The following is an 18,764-nucleotide window of genomic DNA, read 5'->3' as shown; positions in this document are numbered from 1 at the left end:
GATATGCTTAATAATGTTTCTTTTGAAATATATTTAAATTGTGTGTAAACTTCGCACCCTTCGTTCACTGTTGCCTACATTACTTCACTATCTGGGCACTTTACGGTATGAATAAAAGCAAGTGAGCGAATTGTGACACAGTGCGCCGAAAGAGCTGCGGTCGCCATCTTGTGCCGAGAAGCGGGAATTCATCCGGCACGAGTTTCACTCACGTGACGTCATCTTCGGCGAAAGTGCCTGCGGTTGCCCCCACTGAGGAGACTGTTGCTGGATCCCAAACCGCCTACTTCCATACTATATAGTACGTAAAGTAGCGCTTTTTACGTACTATATAGTATGGAAGTAGACGGTTTGGGATCCAGCATATAATACAGATAACAAGAATTCGGAGCTATCGTTTTACAGACTGCCAAAAAACACCGAAAGGAGAAATAAATAGATCATTCATGCCAACGTCCACAGACCACAGGTGGGTTGACAAGTTGCTAGCCTAGGGTCACTATCAAGGTTTTTCTTTCTACTTAAAAGTATTTTTCAAGTATTTGTATTATATCCGTGTTTTTCTTTGGAAAACACATTCCAAAGCATATTAGCATAATTTTTATTTATTTATTACATTTCATAAATACACGTGTTTGTTTTACATTTAATATTTAATTTCATAAATACCCTATATTAATACACAATATTTAAGTACATTAACGAACTTTTACTCAAGTAATTTTAATATGCAATATTAAAGAATACACAGTATTATTCTATGCTTTAGAATGTAGTGAAGTAATTTTTCCCCAATACAAACATCCTAATAAAGCACAGATGCTTGGTAAATGTAACTGATGTAACTAAGTATTGTCCACCTCTGCTATCATGTCCAACTACATTTAATTTAAGCTGATAATAGTCAGTTTACTGGCATTTTCGCAGCAGCCCCTATGAAAACCAGCCATTTTGTTGCACGTTTTGCCACTCAACCGGGCGAGCTCTCGCGTGGTCATGTGGAAAAGTGACGTCAGTGCATACCCTCTATTGCGGCTGATCATGGCAGGCAGCACTCAATAATGTTCAATATGATTTACATTTTAAACGGTTGTCATGTCAAATAGTGCATCGTATAAAGGTAAAATAGGCTATTTTGGACACAGCTCCGTCTCTTAAATTTCTGTCGCTCATTTTATATTAGCGCAAGGTAAAATAGCTATTTGGCGCCATCTAGCGATTCAAAGTAGGTAGAAACAAAATGAAATACAGGACTTATATGGTAAGGGGTAGATTTAGTTTGCAGGTTGAAGTGTCACCTGTACAAGTTTTCATTTAATATTGTGGGGTCATAATAAACGTTTAGAGAAAATTAAAAAAAGTTAAAGATAAACGAGGTTGAACTTTCACCCCATTTATTTATTTATTTATTAAACAGCTGTGCTATTTAACAAGATTCTCACAAATGTAACTCCTCTAGGGTGAAATCAGTGCCTGCTCTTTGACATCAGAAGTAATGTCATAAGAAATGTCACAAAGTAGGGCTTCTTATTAGCTAGCATAATACATTTTTTTGGTCATTAATGACTTTTTGGCTCTCCCCGAGTAAACATGCAGCCTCTAGAGACAGGCCTGTTTGTATAGAGAAAGAATTAAAGGGATAGTTCATCCAAAAATTGTGTCATCATTTAGACACTCTCATGTCGTTACAATCCTGTATAAATGTCTATGGAAGTAAATGGGGTCCACGAACGATTTGGTTACAAACATTTCTTAAAATGTCTCCCTTTGTGTTCATCAGAACAAAGAAATGTATACAGGTTTGTAACAACACGAGAGTGACTAAATTATGACAGTATTTTCATTTTTGGATGAACTTTCCCTTTAAGCAGGGTGCAAACTAAGGACAAAGGGGGACGAAAACAATGTCTTGCTTCTAGGGAAAAAAAGAGGAAAGACAGGTGGAGGGAGGGAGAGGGCAATGTAGACTCTAATCTGTAAGAGCAAAAGGGCAACCCTAATCGAGTGGATAACCAAGGTATGAGTGGGAAAACAAGGGGAAAATAAACACCACAAGAAGCTGATAGGAAAGGCCAAGACAAGAACGCAAGATAGTGGCAGTGGTACGTGGAGATTAGTAGAGGAATGGGAGAGATGAAGAGCCAAAAGAAAGAAAGGAAGAGAGTCTGAGACGACAACTTCCTTGTTTACCAGTTCATGCAAACCTGATAACCAGCAGAAAGCAGGCAGAAGTGAAACACACTGCATTATCTGACCACTGCCGCCTTACTCATCTTGCCCAGAAGAAACATGCATTGTTTCCCAGCCCAGATTTAATTTTGCACAATCGCTGAGGTAATTACGTCCCATGTTTTTCCAAATTCCAGCTCTCTTTTTTTCTCGTCTGTCCTTGAGAATGTGTTAATTGAACAGGAAAAACATTCCTGCGCTGACATTTATTCAGTTAAACCGGAAGTCAACATTTATCCTCGCTTCTGAGCCTCATTGGCTGCGATACCTTAACCTTACGATTGTTTTTCCCGCTTTGGCACTACAAAGAGTAAAAAAAACTGGGAGACTAAAATTCAGTTTCATAGTTAATTTTTTTATATAGTTTTATTTAACTTATAATAAAGACAAAACATATTAACGTAGAATGACAGCATTTCCCCCATTTAACAAAAAATAAAACGTTAAATTTTATCCGAAACAAACATTTTAAACCACACAGACCTAGGATCTGCAAATAAAGTATGTGTGTTTAATATGATATTCTTATTGTAATTACAAGCCTCATTGAATGAGAGATCATAAACTGGCATTTTCAATGTGGACAGCAGCTTAATACCAAATTTATTAGATCATTCTAAAATATGGTACAACAAAAGAAGGAAGGAAACATGGGGAAAAAATGAAAAAAAAAAAACTGGCAAATAACCTGCAATCTGATTGCAGCTCATAATCCCCTTTGAGTGCATAGACAAAACAAATAGCATTACATATTAACGGCTAAGCAACGTGCCGATCAAGAGAAGCTGAATGATTTCACAAGACAGAACCAAGAAATTCAAGCTGAGTCATTGAGTTTGATGTCCATAAACCGATGCAAAACAGTTTGCAAGTGTCACATTGTTGTCCTCAGGGAAAATAAAGAGTAGACAAAGACAAAGTAGTATGCATTTAAATATTTAGATAAAATTCAATAGTACTGGAAAGGCCACCAAGCTAGAGCTCTATTACAATCATTATCAGATCCACAACTGGACTTTTTCATATTGTTCTACTAGTGTCCCAATTTCAAATATGGTTTTAGAGAAATTAAGTTACTGATCACAGTACTACACAGTCATTGCGTAATATTGAACAGATATTCATTTTTCAAAGGACTGGGATGAGAAGGTGCGTATTTATTGCAAAAATTCAGCTTCCTCGCTAACAGCGTGACATGATGTAGTCTAAGGAAAAAGTAAAGATATGCAATCACCAGTCCTTCACTATCAAATTATTTACATTATTTGCATGCAAGTTAAACTTGTTTATGCAAACATGCCTCGAGTCATACAGAATGTGATGGGATGACTTTGATGTTTGGCAACTACTACCAGGACCCTCTGCCTTTTCTTCAAATCATGAAGCAAACTGGGATTGACAGGTTGTGCAGCTCTGTGTTAATTTCTCCAGGCCTCAACCAAACATTTAAGGGACAGAAAATTAAAATTCTGTCATCATTTAATCACCCTCATGAAGAAATTATTTGTTCTGATGAACACGAAGGAAGATATTCTGAGGAACGCGTGCAAACAAAACAATCAGAGACCTCATTGTTTACAACATACACTGCAAAAAATGACTTTCTTAGTATTTTGTCTTGATTTCAGTAGAAATATCAAAACATTCTCAAAAAAGTTCAAAATGCATTTACTTGATAAGCAAAATGACCCAAACAAATAAGTCTAGTTTGTAGACGAAAAATATAAAATTTAAGTGAATTTGTGCTTGAAATAAGCAAAAATATCTGCCAATGGTGTGAGAAAATTTTTCTTAAATTACGTGTTTAGAAAAAGTAAGTTAGCACACATTTACTTACATTTTATATTTTTGGTCTAAAAACTAGATCCATTTTCTACTGTCATTTTGCTTATCAAGAAAATGCATCTTAATTTGAGAAATTTTAGATATTTGTACTGAAAACGAGACAAATATACTATATAAGAAAGTCCTTTTTTGCAGTCTTGCATTCTTTATTCCTACTATGGAAGTCAATGGGGTCTCTGATCGGTTTGGTCACAAACATTTCTCAAAATATCTTCCTTTGTGTTCATCAGAAGAAGTTTCTACAGGTTTGGAACATGACAGCGAGTAACCGATGACATGATTTTTGGGTGAACTATCCCTTTAAGGGCCGATGGCTGATGGATTAAAGGGACACTCCACTTTTTTTGAAAATATGCACACTTCCCGGCTCACCCAGAGCCAAACATCCGATTCCTACAGCTTTGGAATGCATTCAGCCGATCTCCGGGTCCGGCACGTTTAGCACAGCCTAGCACAATCCACCGAATCTGATTAGACCATTAGCATCTTAAATTTTTCCCATTTAAAACTTGACTCCTCTGTAGCTACACCGTGCACTAAGACTGACAGAAAATCAAAAGTCGCAATTCTCTATGCAGATATGCCAGGAACTACACTCTCATTCTGGCGTAATAATCAAGGACTTTGCTGATGTAACATGGCTGCAGCAGGCGTAGAGATATTACGCACTGCCTGAAAATAGTCACCTGCTATTGAAAGTAAGGGGATTATTTTCGGGCAGTGCGTAATATCACTTCCTAACACATCTGCCCAGAAAATTGCAACTTCCAATCCTCCGTCAGTCTGAGCACACAATGCAACCACAGAAGAGTCAAGTCCCAAATAGAAAAAATATCAAAACTCTCTGGTTATTTTAAGCATGATGCCAATGGTCTAATCAGATTCAATGGATTGTGCCAAGCCACGCCAAGTGCTAGCGCCAGACCCGGAGATCAGCTGAATGGACTCCAAAACAGCAAGATCAAAATGTTTAACTCTAGGGGAGCCGGAAAATGAGCATATTTCAAAAAAAAGTGGAGTTTCCCTTTAAATTCAAATCATGAAAAGCAACAACAAAAAATCCTAAACTACAAAAGCTTTCATTGTTCACTGCAATCTTGTTCCCTAACAATTTCAAGGCTGTTGCATGCTTTTCTTACACAAACTAGCAATGCAAATTAAATCATAAGAGTCCACGTTTATCTGTTCCAAAATACAAAATTCAGATCGTGAATAAAGTTGTCAGTCGTAATTCTGCTCAAAGACAGGATGCAAGACAGAACTGTTAAATTCTGATCAGTTCCATGAAACAATGGAAGGTTTCTAAAGAGCTGGATGGAGAATTTATTCAAATGTAGATGAAAATGATCTAAAAATGAGGTTTCAGGATTAAGTGCGAGTAGGTAAATTAAGGAGGGATTGCACTTAATGTTCAGAGATGGAAAAGGCATTCCAGGGTTACCCCATTATACATCATCTCAGCAAGCATTTGATGTAGGCAGGCGTGGCAACCTAAAAACCAGTAATATAATTTTAGCATTCAGCCTGTGATTTTCCCTTCCCTAACATAAGGCAGAGGATCTGTGGATCTATGCACAAATGCATACTAAAATGTATACAAAAGCTGGACATATTCATTTCAGACACAGCTGCTTTCTCTCTACGACTCTCCGAAAGCAAGTAACCCTAGAGTCATGCAACAGAAAGCAAATTTTCATCTCATGATCAAAACTTTTTGCATACACAGCTTGAATAAGCAATCCTTTAGTTAATCCCAGTAAAAGCAGTGCCAGTGATTGCAAAACAACTGTTGGCTTTCAGCTTCTCTCTCTCCCCCACTACGTAGAATGTTATATAATCCAGATGGTGATGCAAATCCCTCCCTGTTCAAATTTAAACGGGTCAGAATCTTGTTATCTTCACTCCCGAATCCCCAACAATCAAACGGGCCATGGAGGGATGAACCTGGGTAAAAAAGGCAAGAAAATTTGATATGCAAAACACATTCAGAGTCTTAAAGTAGACATTGTATTTTTACAAATGAGACTTGTGATGCTTTAGGTCAGTGCTTCCCAATCCAGGTCCCTGAGGCCTCCCCTCACAGAAAGTTCTAGACGTCTCCCTACCCAAAACACCTGATTCAACTCATCAGCCTCCCTCCAAAATGGTAAACATGCTGATGAGTTATATCAGGTGTGTTAAATAATGAAATCTCCAAAACACTCTGGGAGGGAATCCTCGAGAACCAGAGCCGTTTCTCAATGCGTTCTTGTCTGTCCTTGTGTCCTTGTGGACGTCATCATTCGCGGCCCAAGTACTGTTCCAAATCAAAGTTTGCATCAACCCAAGTTCACATAACATCCCCGGATGTGTTCTTGATCCGCCGATTTTATCGAGGATGCATCAGGAGGTGACTTGTGCAGACTTCTTACAGCCAAGTTTCCCAGAATGCATTTCGCGTCAACCGCAATGAATTCGAAATATTACTCTTTCCGAGTCTGAACTTGCAAGTCCAAACTACGAAGGACGCAAGTCCGAACTTGCCGTACTTGATATTGAGAAACGGACCAGGATTGGGGAAACACTGCTTTAGGTAGTTACATGAACTGACAGACTTCTAAAATCTTTGATATTTCTCACCTGTGCCTGCAGAGGCCCATAGGGCACCAGCTCCCCATCCACAGTTAGTGTTCCTCGTGATGAGAGCGGTTGAAGACGGAATGCCCGAGCTGAAACATGACTAACGTACGGAGAACTAACAGACAAATGCGCTCCTCTCTCCATTGCTAGGAACAGTCTGAGTAGTGTTGCACGGGAAATACCAGCCCGTACAAATGTCAGATGGATCAAACCGTCATCAAATCGAGCCTGGGGGGCAGCGAAAAGATCTGCTCCCAGGTGAGACTGGTAGATCGCAAGGACTAGGACGAAATCGCCCTCGATGGTGACCCAGTCTCTTGTAGGCAGAGGCTGGTCCAAAGGAGGTAGCAGATCATCCTCAGGCAGGTTGATGGAGGATGTCATGTGAGGGCGGTTCTTCAGTGGTCCTGCTGGCTCGGCAAGGTCAAAGTTGAAAGAAGGCGATGGTGAATGAAAGGACGGTGATGAAGAAGATGAGCTGGGAGTGTTGGGACGTGGGGCAAGATAGGAAGAACGGGGAGAAGCACAAGATGGGGATGAAGGAGGGGTTGGGGAAAGGGACATAGAGAGGGATGGAAATTTTGGGGGGAGAGAGTTCGAATTTGATTGGGGGAGAAGGGAGAGGGGGCGTGGTCGTGAGGTGTTCTGGTTCTGGTCCACAGTTTTGGATTTCAATGATTTAAAAGGAGACTGGCGGAATGGAGAGGAAGATATGGTAAGGGCTCTCTCTCGAGATTTGTCCAGTGTGTACGCATCTCTCTTAAAGTAGGTTCCATTTAAATCTTCATCTTCCTTCCCATAGGCTGCTACCTCAAAGTCCTGTTCAGCGTCTGCACTGATTGGCTGGCTAAAGAAGGCATTTATGTTCTGGCTAGAGGGGGCAGAGTTCTTGCGTAGTTTTGGTGGCAGGTCAGTCGGTGTGGTTTGATAACTTCCTTCACAAACGCTAACCTCCTTTTCTTCATCGAGCTCGTCACTGTCACTCAACTCTCTCGCTCTCAACACTCCTTGTCTGTCGATCTCATCGAGTTTCCCCGTATCCTCTTCAGCCTGTCCGTTTCCATTATTTGTGGCTATGTTATCACAGTCTTCCCTTTCGTTTGATTCTGAGCTGGTCCCTGATGTCTCCTCCATCTTCTCTTCTGCTTCGATTTCTCTCTCTCTATCCTCTGCTAGACTGGAGGCTCTTACTATTCCCACGCCCCTTGCCCTTTCTCTCCTCCTCTCTCTCTCACGCTCTCTCTCCTGTCTCTCCCTCTCTCGTTCTCGCTCTCTCTCCCCGTCTCCCTTCCGAAGGCTTCTTTCCTCACTCAGGCCCATGTCAGAGCAAGTCCGATGGATGGGCGTGCGACAATATCCTTCCAAACCCTCTGTAATACTTCTAGAAAGAGGTCTGCGTGGTGGCTGGGGCGTAGAATCTTGGGACGGGTTTACCGTACCGGGTGGCAGGTATGAAAGACGACCCTTGTAAGAGCGCAGCGAGGCCAACCTCACCAGAGTTCCCAGTGTAAACCGTGCAGAGCCCAGTCCTCTGTAGCGTTCGCTCTCAATGTCCACGTCGGACACGAAACCCCACGCCACAGACAGGAAAGAGAAAAGTCTTTTTGGAGCAGGTGGGTGCCCGTTCTGATTGGATGTGGATGAAGCAGCACACGGGCTTGTTGTAACAGACACCAGGTCCATTGGTCGAACCCCACCCCGGCAAAGCAGGAAACAGCAGTTGAGCAAGAGAGGCTCCCGAAGGCACATGTCATATCTGATTGACAGAGAGATAATGTAGATGTCAAACAAATCGACAGCTCTGTGTAAAATGTACCTTAGTAGGTACACTGTAGAAATACACTGTAGCAAATAACTACTGCAATACTATGATTTATAAATAGGCCTATATGAAGAACTAAAGAATTTCAGGTATGTTCAAGGTGTACGCATGTGACTTGTACCCTGCATAGTGGTTGATAGAACCAGCAAGGGCATTCCCAGAGCCACAAGGCAGAATTCCTACAGGGGTTTTTATTGCTTGTTCCCAGTCTGGCCTTTCCAAAAGACCATTTATCACCTGCAAAGAGGATGCACAGAATTAGATGCAAATAATATGTAAATAATTACATTATTTGAATTGACTATACTAGCCATCAGTAAGCCAGTGTTAAAATCACAATGGTCTTCCTGTAACACTAAACCTGTGAACGACTGACTTGAAAGGCAATGTAAACAACCCATCCTTGTTTATATTACACAACTGTCATGGTAACAGTAATATATGTTGTAATACACATACTTTAACAAAATAGATAAATTAATACAACTGATACAATTGACACAACTATAAACAACACATTAACATTAATGCATTTCACATTCAAGCTATACCTTTTATCAGTTAATGCTTTTATGTGAATGACCTTTGCACTGCTAACACAATACTAGTTGAACTACTGGAACACCTTTGTTGTGATATTCACCTCATGCAAAAGTCCATCTCCAGATACAATGATGATTCCATCCCATTCCAGTAATGAGATCTCTCTGATCAGTTCGCGTGCATGATTCTGACGCTCTGCGTATAAACAAAACAAAGTGCACCATATACAAATAGTCCAGCAGATTCTGGCCAGTGTTAGTGTGAATTGATTTTTCATTCTACACTATGTGGGTCTGAATCATTTTTGTCCATTTAGCTGATGCCATGTGCATGTGATTAGGTGTGTTGTTCATACCCGTCTGTATGAGGTTGTAGCTGATGTTGGCTTCTCTTATCATCGGAAGTATGTGTGTTTGACACCACTGCATGGCTTGACCCCGTCCACTGAATGGATTGACCAGCAGCAACAGTCGACGGGGACGAGGCAACATGCTTTTGCTAAATTCTAAGAAAGCAAGAAAAGTGTAAAAATGAAAGATCAATGATAAATATTTCATATTATGGCCAATTAATCAATTTACACAACACTAGGCCGGCCTAGTTCAAAGCTATAAAAAGGAGTATCTCTAAAAAAGATGATACATATATAATACACAGATTAAAAGACGTTTTTGGTTAAATGCCAAAGCATTCCTGATCTGTCTACATCTATATTCTCTGGCAAACCTCAATAGTCAATTTCTATTGGTGGAAGATCAATAGATTTTTCCTAACTAACTTTCTAAAAAGGTTGTGCCATCTCTTTCAGACAGTTGACTTGCGCACTTTAAAGGATTAGTCAATTTTCTTTGACTAAAAAAATACAGATAATTTACTCACCACCATGCCACCCAAAATGCCGACGTCTTTCTTTGTTCAGTCGAGAAGAAATTATGTTTTTTGAGGAAAACATTCCAGGATTTTTCTCATTTTAATAGACTTTAATGGACCCCAACACTTAACAGTTTTAATGCAGTTTTAAATTGCCGTTTCAAAGGACTCTGAACGATCTCAAACGAGGCATAAGGGTCTTATCTAGCAAAACGATTTTCATTTTTGGCAAGAAAAATAAAAAATTATGCACTTTTAAACCACAACTTCTCGTCTTCCTCTGGTCCTGTGACGCGCCAGCATAATACGTCATCACGTCAAGAGGTCACGACTGTTCTGACGTTGTTGTATGTCGAATGATACTTAATTAACGTCTTTGTGTCAGTTTATTGTTTAAAATGGTCAGCAAATGTGCGTTTAAATATGTAACACATGACCTTTTGACGTCATTACCCAATTACGTGAGGTTGCGCTGGCTCGTCACACAGCCGCATGAAGAAAAGTTGTTGTGGATTAAAGGTGCATATTTTTTATTATTCTTGCCAAAAATGACAATCATTTCGCTAGATAAGAACCTTATGCCTCGTTTGGGATCGTTTAGACTCCTTTGAAGCTGCGTTGAAACTGCTATTTTAAATTGCATTAAAACTGTTAAGTGTTGGGGTCCATTAAAATGAGAAAAATCCTTGAATGTTTTCCTCAAAAAACATAATTTCTTCTTGACTGAACAAAGATAGACATCAACATTTCGGATGACATTGTGTTGAGTAAATTATCTGGAAATTCATTTTAAGAAAATGGCCTAATCCTTTAAGGTTAACTACCCGAGGCAAAACTTGGTGTCTATTACTTAACTTACTTGAAAAACAACATTCCCTTGCTTTAAATAGTTGATTACAAAACATCAGGTCAACATTGCATTCATTTTAAATTTACATAAGCCTACTATAATTACAAATGTTATTAAAACGATTACTGTACATATATTTTTATTTAAAAACATTTTTTAATGGGGGTTGTGTTTAGATTTTCACTAGGCACACTAAGGAAGGCAACTACACTACAACGACACAAAATCAGCTCTCCTAACACAAGATCCATTATAAAAAGCCCTAGGAACAAACACTACATTTACATCTAGAATCATTTGAAGGAACCAGGGTGTTATTCAATGATATATTAAAAGCTGCAATGACTTCAAATAACTACAGCACAGCAGTAAACAGAGACAACTCAGCACACAGCATCTGTTAGTCAATAAAGCATGTTGTATTGCTACTGAATGATCTGCACTACTTAAACCAAGCCGTTTTCCTTGCCGCAGACCCACCCATTCTCTTACTGCAAATGATAGCATGTGTCACACATTATATGTGCTAACCAGAAAAAAAGAGGGAGGAAAAAGGAGAAATTTTTAAAGAAATGTGAGTCTGCATGTGAAAACCCAGCATTTTTTGTGACATACAGTTCTCTACATAAAATCTTAGATTATGTAAAGAACATTCTGTGAAAAATAACCTTGATAACTTTAAAATTGACAAAGTAAGGCCGCGTCAATGATTAAAATCAATGATTGAAATCAAACATTGATACAGATAATTTTATAATTAGATTAGGAGACTACAGTCTGGATATCACAGACAGGGTCACAAATGCATGCAGACAGATGTGATTCATTTCCATAAATTGAGCTTCCCATAAAATAAATTATAGTGGCATCCCATTTACAACGTACTAATGACATAACAAATGGAAAGCACAGACGCATATGTCTCAGAAATATATAAGCATCCAGATGCGCTCTTCCATTTATTAAATAACTGCAAACGCTTGTCCACAAGCAAAATAATAACCTACACACAACAATGTTCTGTGTAAGTGTGTGCCCTGATTGAATTACTAATACAGTTAGTTTCTGGTTACCCTGACTGGATGCGTTTACATCACACATCTCTTGTTCAAATAGATAGAGCACCATAATAATGCAGTAATCTCAGACCCAAAGTAAGACCCAAACAAGCTGACCTTAATTTACTACTAATAGGTTGTTGGTCAACTAACTGACCATTATCATCCATCCCTGTGAAAGACAATGACCCAACATCCTAAAGTACATAATGCTGACATTTTTAAATAATTAAGTCCAAGTACACACTGCACCTGCCAGGGGTCTCATTTATAAACCGTGCGTAGGCACAAAACGGATTGGAAACGTGCGTATATGCCACGTTCAACCATTAATGGGAGAATGGGCTTGCAGGGTACGATCTGAGGATGATTCATGTACACACATTTGTAGGTGATCTTTGATTTATAAAGGGAACATTGCTTTGTTTTATAAGTCTTAATACTTTTTGCCGTATGCCATTTTTGGCTTTTGTGCATACATAGACTTTTAGTAACTAAAGATCCTATGCACAGTTTTATAAATAAAACCCTAGATCTTCATCTAGATGTCCACTGGCACTACAAACATACATATACACAGTCACACCTACTTGAAGACAAGGCAACATGTGAGTTTAAAGACCACACAACTTGAAATAACAAGTGTCACACAAAGATAACAGTACACCATTTATTATGGAAACATACGAAAGGAGTAAACTTGGGAATAAACCCACCCACCTGTAGTGGAGCTGACGTGCATTCCCCTCAGCAGGCATTGTATAGCAGCATTCCATGTTTCCGCCTCAGCTCTGCTCTCCGCCAAATAAGCCCTCACCTGTCTGTGTCTTGACACACCCTTTCTGCGTCGACCTGGAGGGTACCAGTAAAACACAAGCAATGGTGGGGCTGGTAACCGTGGACAGCTGCAGCCAGTCAGCTCTGCCAGCGGCAACAGTAGCCTGGATTGTTTCCCTGTGCGTGGAGACAACCGCTGGACGTGGATGTGAGTTGGTGTAAGGGTCAGGGCGTAGCTGGTGGACACAGGGCTGGATGGTACAGACACACCTCCAGGGCTATTGGGGCAGCTGCTACTGCTACTTCCACTGCCACTTCCCCCTCCAGTGCTCCATCCACCAAACTGGCCATGTAGCAGCGCCTCCTCTGTAACGGACAGGTTCTCCGATCCTGGGGAGCGCATTTTCAATGTCTGTGTTGAGAAGTAGTTCCACAGGGAAGTGGAGGGTATATGTGTAGTAGACAATGCGAACGCCTCATGCAGAGTTCAGTTTTTGGTCTCGTTTGGACGGATACACTGGACGTTGTTGTAGACAGTGGTAAAATTTGTTTAACTTTTGAGTAAACTGAATTTTAAACCAGTTTTAAAAGACAGTCCTTCAGCAGTTGTCTATTCAAAACAAAAAAACTTCAGCAGGCTTTACTATCCCTGGTCATTTTCGATTCTTTGCCACACAAGTGCAATCTGCCTGAACCAATGCCCAATCCTCTTATTAACATCTGAACTAAACAACACACACATAAACAGACTTCCAGTTTAGTGTTGCAAGAAAATATTCCTATAATTATTCCTACAATATACACATTATTATATTTTGTGTAAAAAAACAAAAACAGCTGTGGAGCTCAGCCAGATTATTTTTCTGTTCTGTCTTTGACTTCAAAATGTTACAGTATGAGAAAAAGCCTCTCTCATCAACATTAAACACAGCTAAATTATTTGTGCGTCTACATAAATAATCATTAAAAGCAATTTCTTAAGTTACTAGATAAACAAATAAAGTTTCTCACGATTTGTTTAAATAAGACAGGAAGCACAATTTCAATTTTCGTTGTCAAGTACATCAGAAACCAAAATTAACAAAAAGTAAGGTTATAATGTAATATAACCTTAAAAATGCTACAAAACATTTAGGACAAACAAACATTAAGAGTCAAAGCAATTGTACAGCTGAGAATAGTGCTTAAAAAAGCTGAAAATAAAAAACATTACAACAGGGCTGAGAATGTGATATAGATGAACAGGGATGTCACTTCTGGTCTTGGTCCGAAATAGTGTCAGATATTGTAGTGGTGAAGGGAACTTGTGTGTCCTAGCTCATCCAATAAATAAATGCCAAATCATCCAACATGTGACATCCATGAATCTTGTACTCTATGACTCCATCCATGCAAGATATTCTTTCAAAAATGGCAGATAAATAAACCACCACCACCACAAAAATAAAGAGAAGTGCTGGAAGAAGGTGTCAGGTCATAGTTGTCCTGCTTGTATTCAGGCTGTTGTAGGTGCCCTGTTGCACAAAGACAAGCGAGAAAAAGAGAAAAACAAAGATCACCCTTTGAACAAAATATAAACATTGTACATCTTAAAAAAAGAAAGTAAGTCTAATTAATTTTAGAATATGGACTTGGTTACATATCCTGTTACAAAAGATAAATTATCTATATAACTCATGTTTACTGACATTTTAACAGAATGTGATGTTAAATTGATCCTTGATGTTTTATCATACTTAAGTTATCAGATAAGTTAAGATAAAAGATGCAATATCTTCAAGGATCTGAGATCAGCAGAAACGAGGAGGAAAATGCTGAACAATATTCTGTTTCTCAACAAAGCAAATGTGGTAACCATTGGTTGGTGGAAACGTGAACACATGCATTTGACTAAATACAAAGTTCATTGTTGAAAAATGTGGCTTGAGGTTTTAAAGCATTATGCAACAAGAAATGCAGAACTATGTCATTCCAAACAAAAACTGGTCTGGTGAAGAATCACACCTGGCAGGCATCAATCCAAGTGAAATTCCATCTGAAAGCCAAAACCGAAACACCTGATACGTTGCCTAACCTTCTTACTATTTCGACTGAATAATCTAGTGCAGGGCTATTCAATTCCGGTCCTGGAGGGACTATGTTCGACAGTAACCCACTAACCACCCCTCCAGGACCGGAATTAAATAGCCCTGGTCTAGTGTTTGTTGGGGTCTACAAAAAGAAAAAATTGACCCGTAAACTCAATTCTCAATTTGAAAATTCAAAACAATAGTGCGAGTTTATAGAGACAGAGCGCAGCGCGTCACAACCTGAAAACCACGCCCACCGGGGGGGAAAGCAATCCAACAGTCTCCATTGACTTTGTGTTGCGGGGGGCCGCCTCCTTGTCATTTCTGGCTTATAACAAAAAACGGAATAATGCCTAAAAGCTGCTTTGTGACAATATGTACAGCTAACAAGCCAAAGAACACAGAAATAAGTTTTTATAAGCTGTCGAGCCGTAAAACCTTTAAGGAGAATGAAGTGGATCGCCGATTGCGTTTCCCCCTATTGGACGCAGTTTTGCTGATGGGAGTGCTGTGGGGGGTTGCCTGTTTCCATTTCTGTGTCTAAACGCTCGTTTTTTGAAGTCGACAGCTTATAAAAAAATATTTATTTATTTTTTTGGCGTGTTAGATGTACACCTTGTCACACAGCAGCTTTTAGGTATTATTCTGTTTTTAAGTTTAATCTGTAAATAAGTTTTTATAAGCTGTCGACCCCAAAAAAACGAGCGTTTAAAGACACAAAAATGGACACAGGCAACCCCCCACAGCACCTCCACTAGCAGAACTGCGTCCACCAGGGGGAAACGCAGTCGGCGATCCACTTTATTCTCCTTAAAGGCTGGGTTTTACGGCTCGACAGCTTATAAAAACTTATTTCTGGGTTCTTTGGCTTGTTAGCTGTACATATTGTCACACAACAGCTTTTAGGCATTATTCAGTTTTTTGTTATAAGCCAGAAATGACAAGGAGGCGGCCTCTCGCAACACAAAGTCAATGGAGACGGCCGGACCGAATTCCCCCCCGGTGGGCGTGGTCCCCAAATTTGCATAACTGCGCTCTGTCTCTATACCAGACAGGAAATGACTGCCCATTGAGATGGCTAATTTATACTCAGTCTATAAACATCTTGGGATGTTTTTCACACTGTGAGCCCTCCAAACGCTCTGGGAGCAGTTCAGTGTGTACAGTATGTCAACAAATCAAGTGATCTCAGACACCCCTAAAAGGACCCAAAAGCGACCTGTACTCAGACCACATCTGGAGGTGGTCTAAGTACGATTTGCTTTTCAGTGTTTCCCATACATTGATTTATTTGTGGTGGCCCACCACAGAATCAACACTGGCCCCCACAAATAGAATTTTCATGATTCCCATTTACATTTTTATTTCACTATTTAAAACAGCTTAATTCGGCTTAAAATATAATTTGATATATAATACAGATCAAATACAGATACAGATCAAAGAGTAGAAGTGAAACATATTTCAGGTGCCAACACTAGATCAAATGCAAACACGACATGATGACATCACATATATGCTAATTAGCAGGTGATGTCATCACCACCACAGTCTCCTCAAAATCCTGTGGGAAACACTGCTTTTGGGTCCTTTTGTGGTTCAATTTCTATTTGACATGTGAAAGCAATGAGCTCCCGCTCCGCGTGTGGTTTTGACATGTTAAAGGTTCAGTGTGTAATTTTTTAATGGATCTCTGGACAAAAAACACAAAATAACATACAAAACTATATTATCAGGGGTGTACTAAGACTTTCTAAGGGGTGTACTTTCATAATGAACCGTTATGGTGTTTATTACCTTAGAATGAGACTTTTTTTATCTACATAGACAGAGGGTCCCCTTACATAGAAGTTGCCATTTTGTGCCGCCATGTTTCTACAGAAGCCCTTAACGGACAAACTTTTTTTACCAAGCTGTCTCCGACGATGACATGTTTGTCTGGTGACGGGTACCGTAGCTTCTCTGTGCGTTTTAAAAGCGAGGGGTGAGCAGTGGACTGAGCCACTGGTTGCAATTTGCAACCTTACCACTAGATGACGCTAAAATTTACACACTGCACCTTTAAAATCAACTGCTGCAAAGAAAGCTGGGGTCTGAGTTCTTATGAAGTTGCGATGTGAACAAAAAAGGGTCTGAGATCACTTTAGTTCTGAAGAGGACCACAAAAAGAACTGGGTCCTCTTTTGAATCCATCATTTTGTTAACAGCAAAAGGACTGAGGTCACATTCGGGTTGCTGCTTTTCTGGTTCACTGTAAATAAACTGTTTAGTTCTTTTAATTTGAACTATTAAACACCCTTAGATGGGTGAACTGTATACTTTCAATTTCTGCGAACTAGAGGTCGGCAAGTAATGCTGAACGCAGAAATATGCAACTCTTATCACGCTTGTTACATTTCCTCCAGACCTGTTTGCTCAGATTTACGCAGAATCACTGCCCCACCAGATTCTCATAATTGTTAAAAAAATGTAACAAAATGTGACGAACAAGTCTCTCCAGTGTGTGGGTAAAAGACTGGGCGGGGACAACTTCAAGAAGCAATCCTTTCACAAAACCCACACAAAGCCCAAGAGGGCATTGCATTGGAGAGTTAGCTTCACAAACCTGTATCAAGAGATACCTTACAGGGCCACAAAGAGGATTGTCTAGGCTTCTTTCGAATAAGTGCACACTTTGTCCCTTTTATCACAAACACTTTTTATTGCGTCATTGATATGATAAGTTAGTTAAAAGAGGTTCAAAATAAAGCAAAGCCGTTACAAAGCCTTGGACTTAATTAGTGTGCCTTTACCTCATGGATCATAAAAAAACAGAAATGACCCTTGCACACAGCTGTGCAGATCTCTCTCTAGATTAATAAATAAGCATTTGATCTAAAGTTATTTTTTTACACAAATAATGGACGTTTTTGCAAAGTTTTCCTAAGGCTTTTAGGCAAACACGGATAAAAACATCCCATCCACGAAAAATCATCGGAAGCTCATATACAATTACAAAACAGCTTTGAATGTGACAGGTGGTCAGTCAGTTGTCACAGTACCACTAGGTGTTGTGGAAAAAGCCTTAGCAAGAAACGGCTTTTTAAAGGGTTTAAAAAAAATGTACATCTTAGTTAAATAGTAATGAACGGGTTTTATGTATAAACCCACTGCATGTATAGTGATATTTGGACAATGTGCAGCAGGATAAGAGCTGTGTGTGTGTGTATGTGGAAACGCTATCAAGTCCATTTAACTGCTATCTCGTCAATCCATCAAACGGTGTCTTATAATAACAGTGCTTGGTTAGCAAAAGGTGACTTTAAAACATCAGACAAGCTAACGCCGAAAAATCAACAGAAGCGCAGTTTCTTAGCAACTCAGGAACAAACTCAGCGATAAATAGCTAGCTAATGACAGGCCACGAAAAAAAACTAGAGTAACCGAACGTAAGTAGCAATGAACTGATTCGTTTATAGCTGACGACGGCGGCGGTTAAAACCCGCTAACGGAAAGAAAAATAAGAATTTTCCATGAAGAGAATAATGTATCATGCAAACATATTTTTAATGCCATTTTAAACAGCTAACGTTAAGCTGGCGGGAGCTTGAACACAAACCTGCAAAATAGAACTGTTTCTTTTTAAATTTCTCACGAAGACACGACCAGTAACTTCAATGTGACTTTTGGCATGACGTAAATGAGAAATTAATAAAAGACGACAAAGCGACACAAATACCGCCAGACTTACCTTATTTTTGTCCCCCTACATGGCGAGTTTCTCCAGCTTTCCTGAGCTGTAGGGGAGGCACGAGCGTTTTCAGGAAGTCCTTCGACGCAGCAGGCGGAGGCAAGTAAATGATTGACATGTTAAAGTTCCAATCATTCGATCAATCGCCGTTTGGCCAGCCCATATCGTAGTAACAATATTACAAGAGACACAACTAACATTTACTCCAGAATACAATTTTAATGTCACGGAGTTTGTTTCATATATAGATTTATATCGATAAGCAATACGTTTGGTTAAAATGAATGTCTTTTTCCGTAAATATTACCTTTCACCTAATATTTTAGCGGAAGCGGTCACAGCTTGGAAAATG

General features: G+C 39.5%; 1 protein-coding gene across 1 annotated transcript; it reads right to left on the bottom strand.

Annotated features, from left to right (window-relative positions):
- Nucleotides 1-2,563: 2,563 nt before the first annotated feature.
- sphk2 (sphingosine kinase 2) lies at nt 2,564-18,568 on the bottom strand. The gene is made up of 7 exons (XM_055210438.2): nt 18,413-18,568; nt 12,557-14,127; nt 9,414-9,563; nt 9,159-9,253; nt 8,637-8,752; nt 6,694-8,449; nt 2,564-6,018 (listed from the first exon to the last, which is right to left on the bottom strand). The coding sequence occupies exons 2-7, from the start codon at nt 13,014-13,016 to the stop codon at nt 5,956-5,958; spliced, it is 2,640 nt and encodes an 879-aa protein (XP_055066413.2). The 5' UTR covers nt 13,017-14,127; nt 18,413-18,568; the 3' UTR covers nt 2,564-5,955.
- Nucleotides 18,569-18,764: the final 196 nt, after the last annotated feature.

Source organism: Misgurnus anguillicaudatus, chromosome 10 (assembly GCF_027580225.2).
Source record: "Misgurnus anguillicaudatus chromosome 10, ASM2758022v2, whole genome shotgun sequence".
Lineage (NCBI taxonomy): Eukaryota > Metazoa > Chordata > Actinopteri > Cypriniformes > Cobitidae > Misgurnus > Misgurnus anguillicaudatus.
This window is presented reverse-complemented; position numbering and strand designations above follow the sequence as displayed.